General features: G+C 43.9%; 1 protein-coding gene across 1 annotated transcript; it reads left to right on the forward strand.

Moving 5' to 3' along the window:
• The first annotated feature begins 3,339 nt into the window (after nucleotides 1-3,339).
• On the forward strand, nucleotides 3,340-7,806 carry atg14 (autophagy related 14). The gene is made up of 11 exons (XM_079174795.1): nucleotides 3,340-3,626; nucleotides 4,213-4,275; nucleotides 4,554-4,596; nucleotides 4,744-4,825; nucleotides 5,080-5,317; nucleotides 5,501-5,730; nucleotides 5,804-5,921; nucleotides 6,024-6,114; nucleotides 6,222-6,307; nucleotides 6,397-6,571; nucleotides 6,787-7,806. Exons 1-11 carry the CDS (start codon nucleotides 3,448-3,450, stop codon nucleotides 6,907-6,909), a joined length of 1,428 nt encoding a protein of 475 aa, XP_079030921.1. The 5' UTR covers nucleotides 3,340-3,447; the 3' UTR covers nucleotides 6,910-7,806.
• The last annotated feature ends 410 nt before the right edge of the window (nucleotides 7,807-8,216 follow it).

Here is an 8,216-nt window from a genome sequence, read left to right on the forward strand (position 1 = left end):
AGCGAACTCTTCACCAGCCTCGCTGACGGTTCGACTGGACGTGAGGTTGTTGCCCGGAGCCAAGAGACAGACAACATCAGGAGTACGATCCAACACCGCATTCCGCACCTCAGTCCGCAGGTCCTTTGCAGAGGCCCCCGGCGTAGACATGACACCAACAGAAAATCCTGCTGGCATCTCCACGAAACCATCTGCAATCCCTCGTAGACGGGAGTCTCCTACAAGCAGGACAAACTAAACACAAAATGGCATTTTTAGCACGACAAACAAATAATCTTACAGAAATCCATAACTTTCTTGATAATTTTTCATCGCAAATATACCTTCTTGTCTGGAGAGTCATCTAGAAAGACCAACTTGTGCTGCTTCCCGGTCACGGTGGACGTCGGCCATTTCTTCGCTGGATTGCGAAATCCCGTTCCCTCAGCTATTGAACAGACAAGGAAAACACAATAAACACTATGAAACATAATACTACATAATCCATTTTAACACAACAGTGCACATTCCAGACATGCAAAAACAAAATAGAGCTTACACACACATAACAGCAATTATGGAGAGCAGCTGTTAACATACCAGAAGAAATGGAGGGTCTTTGAGTGTTCATTTCCTAATTCCGACGCATCTCAGCGATCCTCTTGCCTGCCTGAGATCGGCGGTAGGATCGTCCACGAGGCATCTGAAAGTATAGAAGTTCATTGATTAGTCATGACATTACAAGATGTTACATTACAGTCATTTAGCAGACGTTTTTACGCAAAGCGACTTATAATACTGCAGTATGTTATACCTACCACAAGGGGGCACTATAGAACTATACACACAAATGTTGCACCTCTGATCTGTAGTTCTACAGCGCACCCATGTGGCATGTATCGGAACCTGTCACTGCACACTCCCGCACTAATATACATTACATTACAGTCATTTAGCAGACGCTTTTATCCAAAGAGACTTACAATAGGTGTATTCAACATAGTATTCAAGAGAACTACTAGTCACCAGAAGTCATGAGTGCATCTCCTTTAAACATCTAAGAGCATAAACCAGAGCAGATGTGCAGTGCAGAAACAAAGGAATACAATAATTGCAACGAATTAATCCGAATACAATAATTGCTAAGAGGAAGGCTCAGGGTAGTACTTCTTGAAGGTGTGTTTTCAGCCTGCTCCGAAATCAAAACATTATAAACACCCATATTTAAGATGATTACATAACACACCATGTATTCCTGGTTAATATTCTGCGCTTACACTTGCTGAAACTATAATATAAGGTCTGTTAGCAATTTCAGCTTCTAATCATGAGCCCGTTTCTCATAACTCATCTGGCATGAATTGCAATCCACTACAAAACAGACGAATCTGTGCTCTACGTTAAGAAATACTTCCCGCTCATTTCAGAGCAGCAGAAACCAAAACGTATGAACAAAAGACGGAGCTCGAGAATCACGTGCCAATGCGGAAGTGAGTTTGTGATGGCGGGAGCATTTGAAGTTTTATCAGAAAACAACTGCTATTTCGGCTTTTGGGATACATAAGCACTATACTATCTGGCTCTACTTTATGAGTTAGCTTGAGACCGAAACGATAAACACGTTTAACCAACAGCCAACTCGCGCACACATCGCCAGGTTTGGTGAAGGGATTTACGTTACAAATGCAGATCAACAAATCAGATTGAAGACGTGCACACATCTTAATCTACTAGCAAACACATCTAACAAGACTGTTGTACACATGTAACTTCATAACAAAGGTTGTCGTGAAACCGCAACCTCGGCCGACACAACAACGCTACAGACGTGACTACTTTAACGTTACATCACATTATCCTCACACACAGAAAACTCACCTTAGCAGAGAGAACAAGTCGTTCGGAGATCAAACTTCGTAGAGTCCTTTCGGGTCTTCAAAGATATGGTACAGGGGTATCCTAATAACAGCAAAACAAACCTTCCAGCAGAAACTAGAAAGTGATCTGAGCACGAAGGGAACGCCAACTTTGTCCTGTACGGAAGTGGGCGTGTCAATAACGGCAATGGCCGTGACGTTACTCTGCCTCTCGTACCAGCAGGGGGCGTAAACAGTTACGTTCTCTTAGACCCTTAGATCTAGGCTACACAGACTCGTTCTGCTTGTGAAACACTTTGCTGCTTGCTTTGATGTGTTGTAAACATAAGCTTTATAAGTATATACAACGTTCACATTCACTCCACTCAGTTCACACCTAAATGCTTGTCCTATGTTGATGCCGTTTTCCGCGGATCACATTAAACCCTCTTGGAGATTCATTAATATTCTTAAGAGAATATGAGCCCATAGTTTTGTTTTTTGAATGTTACTTTCATATAGTGAATCCTGATACACACTCCATACCAATCGTGGCCGTAATGCGCAAATTCATCATTGCGTTCTGTTTGAATGTCATTACCCACTGCTTACTATTATGGAGAATAAATAAATACAGACATATTTAAATGATGAAATAAATAAAAGAACACAAATGCTGAAATAAATACAGAAATATCTAAATACATAAATAAAGGTTGATACTTAAACAGGACATCAATAAATAAATACATATATTTCTGTATTCCTTTATTTATTTCTGTATACCTTATACATGTAGGTGAACAGACATGTAGAAATGAATATATGATATGTATTTCTTTATGTCCTGTTTGATCATCAACTTTTATTTATTTATCTATACATTCATTTCTTTATTTCCATATTTATTTCAGCATTTATTTAGCCAACATGGACCATTTGGTTTGAACTTATTTTACATGTTTATTTTTTTTAAATGGAACTATACATTCTGTCATTTATCCTTTCTCACACACATTCATTTTCTTCGTGACCTTTACAGGCTTACATTTAGGATTGTATCAACACTACACTTACAATAATTGAGGCTTACCACCTGGTAACATGATCTTGCTCATTGCTAGTCGACGCAGGAAATATCATCTAACTCATGCACACAGTGTGTGATGGTCAGAAATGCACAGCCGCATCACCCAGAGTCATCTACAGCCACATCGTGGATACAAAAACTGCCGGAATATTTGCACTACATAATTTCCAGTGTCCCACAGTCACACAAAACACATTCAACTCTGGAACACGTTGTCCGATGGTCGAAGACATTCACGCCCGCGTCCGCCGGCATCCCGTTCCATCCCGTTCCATATCCGTGGGTACGATGGGGAGTACAAGCCAACATGACGTCGATGGGAAGTACAAGCCAACATGACGTCATAAGTCATTTCATAAACAAACCACGTTTGTCACGTGTTTTTTTTTTCAGAGGAAACCGGAAGTGGCGGACTCATGAAAACAAAAACACGTCTGGCGGTTCGTTGTCTCTGTTTAACAAACATTAGACCGAGTGCTAACACGTTAGCTCATACTTAGCTCAGTTAGATCCTAGCTGTCCATGGCTGCCTCATCCTCTCTCCCCCATCACATGATGGTGGAGTCGGTGGACGACGCAGAGGGTCTGTACGTGGCGGTGGAGCGGTGCCCCCTGTGCAGCACCTCCCGCCGCAGGCTGACCTGTGCTCGGTGTGTCCAGGCCGGGGACTTCGTGTCCTTCGACGGGAGGAACACTGAAAGGTAAAGTTCAGTCGCTGCTAATGCAGAACTCCATAGACACATTGGGACGTTTTACAGTAACCTTCATTTTTTCGCGTTCACACACAACATATGAGGTTTTATATGTTGTTGGTGTAAGAATATTGACTCTCTTTATACTTCGGCATTGATATCAGTATTCAAAGCAACATTAATTACAACAAATCCTAAAGGTGTAGTTTCTTCACATCACTCTCCACCGAGGTGAAGCAGGATTAAGGCTCGTTATTTAGGATAAATAGTCGCTGCTAGGTGTAATACAGACATGCCGAATGGAAGAGAGAAGAACTATCAAGACAACTATAACTATAAAATATTTAATGATTCATTTTCACACATTCCACGTTAAGTTGTCAATTCATGGTTTTGTACAGAGGTTTGTAGCATTAGAAGCTAACGTTAGCATTAGCAACTAACGTTAGCCTCCGTCCTGCTACAGTTACACAACGTGTGAAAACCCAAAATAGCTTTGTCCTCACAGTCATGTCTCAGGTCAGTTTCTCTGGGACCACAACAACCAAACACATGAACTTCGATATATTTAAATGTGACTGTTTTGTTCCTGCAGATACATTGAAAAGTTGGAGCGACTGAAGAAGCTAAAGGAAGAAAAGGAGCAGCTGCAACAGAGGTGAACACACATCACTGATGACTAAAGTGTGTGTTTCAGTCAAACTTTATCATCAGCCACTAGAGACAGGATGACGTCATTTTAATATCTGCACCTTTTAAAACTCTCTCTCTCTCTATATATATATATATATATATATATATATATATATATATATATATATATATATATATATATATATATATATATATATATATATATATATATATATATGTATGGCTGTTTGGAAAAGAACAGACGCTTTAAAACGATGTTCCGGAACTTGTCTCTCCTCACAGAGTCCTCCAGAACATGGACGGGAAGCAGCAGGCTGATGAGATGGTTTGTGTGATCCATACGAACCGGACTTTGACTGTTGTCATTGATAAAAAGATGATTTATTAGTGTGTGTGTGTGTGTATATATATATATATATATAGTATTATTATTATCATGCTGATGGACTGACGAGCTGCTGCTTCCTCTCAGAAATGGAAGATCATGTCGTGTAAGATGAAGATCGAGCAGCTGAAGGAGGCGATCACCAGGGGCAACGAGGAGGTGAAGAGCGGTGAGTTTTGATCATGAAATGTACAGATTTGAACGGACCTCATTGACAGATGTTCATCTACAGATCACAGAGGAAGCACAGGAAATACTGTTTATTCTTTATCAGGTTTTAATGTCCTTTAATGAATGGATATATGAATGTTTGGTTATATTTCATTGATAAAAAAGGAATTCTGTTGAATACATACAATTATTATTGTATCTTTAGTATTGTTATTGTCACGGTTCCTCCTTCATGCTCCTGGTCTCCTCTAGATAAGGAGCTCCTCCTGCGCTCTCAGGAGGAGAGCCAGCGGCTGCAGCGTCGGGCCGGACGTCACCAGGAGAAACGGGACAAGATCGAGCGTCACAACCGCCGGCTGGGGGACCTGCTGGAGAGACGCAGCCGGGAGCTGCAGGGACGCCTGGGCCAGCTGGCGGCTCTGAGACAAGACCATATCCTGGAGCTCACCACCCACATCTTCCACACCCAGGAGGAGAAGCAGGGCAGCAGGTGAGACCACCCGAGTCCAGAGACCGCGCGCACGCACCCGAGGTCCGCAGAGTCCAGAGAAGTTCAGAGGCTGGCTCTCTGCGAACATCTGGACAGAAATACTACTCGGTCCAGAGACCACCAGGGTTTTTTCAATCAAATGTCCAAACACACCTGTCCTCTGCCCCTTCATGTGTCGCCCAGAGACCCCGCAGACGTGGTGGCAGAGTGCGACCCCGCGTTGACCTCCAGCACGGTGAGCGAGCTGGCCGAGGCCCGGAGGACCACCTATCTGTCGGGACGCTGGATCTGGGACGACCAGAACGGAGAGACCAGCATCAGCATCACGGGACCCCCCGTCACCCTGCCCAGCAACGGAGACTGCTCCGCCTACTACAGCTGGGTGGAGGAGAAGAGCACCAATCAGGGCCCAGGTGAGGAGGGGCGGGGGCTTTGACCTCCTGTCTGTCTGTCTGTCCTCTGACCTTTGACCCCCTGTCTCTACAGAGTTGGACCACATCAACCCGGCCCACACCATCAGCGCTGCTCTCTGCTACGCCACACAGCTCGTCACCATCCTGTCTCACATCCTGGACGTCAACCTGCCCAAGAAACTCTGCAACAGGTGAGACAGGACACACCTGCTGCTGCTGCCTTCACTCCCACATCACAGCGTCGGTAAAACAGAGCGTCAGCTTCTTTCACCTGTCTGATTTTTGTTCTTCAGTGAGTTCTGTGGAGAGAATCTGAGCCGATACCGCTTCACCAGAGCGCTGAGCAAACTCAACACCAACATCCTGCACCTCTGCTTCTCACAGGTCAGACTCTCTGAGACTCTCTCTGAGACTCTCTGAAACACTCTGAGACTCTCTCTGAGACTCTCTCTGAGACTCTCTGAGACCAGGTTCTTCTTCTGTGTTTTCAGCATGTAGACGGTGAGAAGCTCCACCCTCATCACACTCTAAGGAACATCATGTTCCTGGTTTCCCCCGACAACAACAACCTGGGCAGGTCTGTTTAGTCTTACATCAAGTTTATTCTGAAGCTCTGATTATACAAACTGACTGGTCTCTGTTGTCCCCGTTCCGGTTCTGGTCCAGAACGGGTCCGTTTGAGGTGAGCGCCGACTTGGAGGAGTCGATGGAGTTTGTGGAGCCGGAGGCTGCCGGGCCGGCGGAGGAGAGCGGAGACGAGGCTGTGACTGACGAGGAGACGGACCTGGGGACAGACTGGGAGACGGTGCCCAGTCCTCGGTTCTGTGACATCCCATCACAGGTAGGAACGGGTCTGTAGAGTTAGACCGGGTTCAGGTCTGTAGTCTCTAGAGTTAGACCGGGTTCAGGTCCTGTAAATTTCCCCACTGCGGGACTAATAAAGGATTATCTTCTCTTAGTCTGTAGAGTTAGACTGGGTTTATCATTTTTTATGATTAAAGCTACATAACATTCCTCTTCCTCCTTCCCCTCCTCTTCCTCATCCTCCTCCTCCAGTCCATGGATCTTTCCCAGAGTGCATTGCAGGTGTCTCAGCCCTCTGCGAACACAGGAGGGATGATCTCGTCTGCTGCTGCCTCCGTCACCTCCTGGTTCAGAGCTTACACCGGCCAGCGCTGAACCGGACCTGAACCAGGACTCCTGGAGGTCTCAGACTTTGGACTGGGGTCAGAAGTCAGAGATCAGGCTGGCAGGTCAGAGGTCAGCAGCTGGATGAGGATCGTCGTCTGAAGATTATTTAATACAGTAATAACTGGTTTATTACAACACCTTAACCAGAGGATCTGATCCAACCAAACCAGATGTAAACACAAGCGGCTCCAGTTAAATGGATCAATAATTACATTGATCAATGAATCAGGAGCTTCAGTATTTGGATCAGGTAGCTGTTCTGTCAGGTTCATATTTAATCAATATTAAAGGCCTCTGATCAGGATCACCTGTTATCATAGAAGTTATAACAATAAACATTTCAGTGTGTTATAAACATAGGGGACTTAAATGTAGGTGTTAATAACTTCTGATATCCTGTCGACCTGCCAGTCTGTCTGCTCACCACAAAGGGAACGTTTTTGCTTTTATTTTTTTATTTGTGTGAAGACGAACTGAACTGAAAACGGATCGTTGTTTACAAACCTGCAGACCGACAGCCAATCAGAAACTAGACTGACTGGTTTTTGGAGCATCACAACGATCTGAAGAGTCCACGATAATGTCCTGTAAAAGGTTCCCCGTTATACTACGGGAGGTTCCCGTATGAAGAGCTTAGAGGAGCAGGTTTGATGAATCCCATCAGTGGAGTTTAAATGTTTCTTGGAAGTGAAGCGTGGAGACAAGAACTCGTTGGTTCTTCTTCCTTCAAAGGGACAAAGTGTTTTTTAAAGTTTCTGTGTTAAAAACATTGAAAATAAAATCCTGCTTTCTGGTTTTGGACACCGACGCTTCTCAAATCAAACTTTTCATTTAAATACTTTTCCACGAAAGTTTTATTAAATGAAGTTTTAGAACTTCCTGAACTCGTCCTGTAGAGTTTGACGGTCTGCGTGTTTAACATCCGTAGTTTCTTTCCTGTTTCTTGTGTTTCTGCTTCGTCTCCAACTGATCAATAGAAATGAAACTCAACAGGACTCAGACAGGATGAAAAAGACAGATTAAACCACAGCAGCTACAGAAGTTTAACTTCATAAACTATAAATAAAAGGAATTAATACACACAAATCTAAATAACTATGAAGTGAGTGGCCATTCAGTTAAATAGCAGACTAACTACTTCAGCATCAAAACAAAGACTCACATTAATTCTATTCATCTTTAACACACCCCGACCGTGCACATGACCGTTTAGTGCACAGATCCTTTGAGCTGCAGATTAGTGCGTTCGCTATGTTTGGTATGCGGCGCTGCAGAGAAACTGATCCCAGCGCCTC

This window comes from Pholis gunnellus (genome assembly GCF_910591455.1).
Source record: "Pholis gunnellus genome assembly, chromosome: 15".
NCBI lineage: Eukaryota > Metazoa > Chordata > Actinopteri > Perciformes > Pholidae > Pholis > Pholis gunnellus.

Excerpts from the sequence above, each read along its gene's own strand:
- atg14 (XM_079174795.1), top strand. The coding sequence starts at position 3,448 with ATGGCTGCCTCATCCTCTCTCCCCCATCACATGATGGTGGAGTCGGTG. Across the intron at positions 4,276-4,553 it reads AAGGAGCAGCTGCAACAGAG|AGTCCTCCAGAACATGGACG; the intron begins GTGAACACACAT and ends CTCTCCTCACAG. Across the intron at positions 5,318-5,500 it reads GAGGAGAAGCAGGGCAGCAG|AGACCCCGCAGACGTGGTGG; the intron begins GTGAGACCACCC and ends TGTGTCGCCCAG.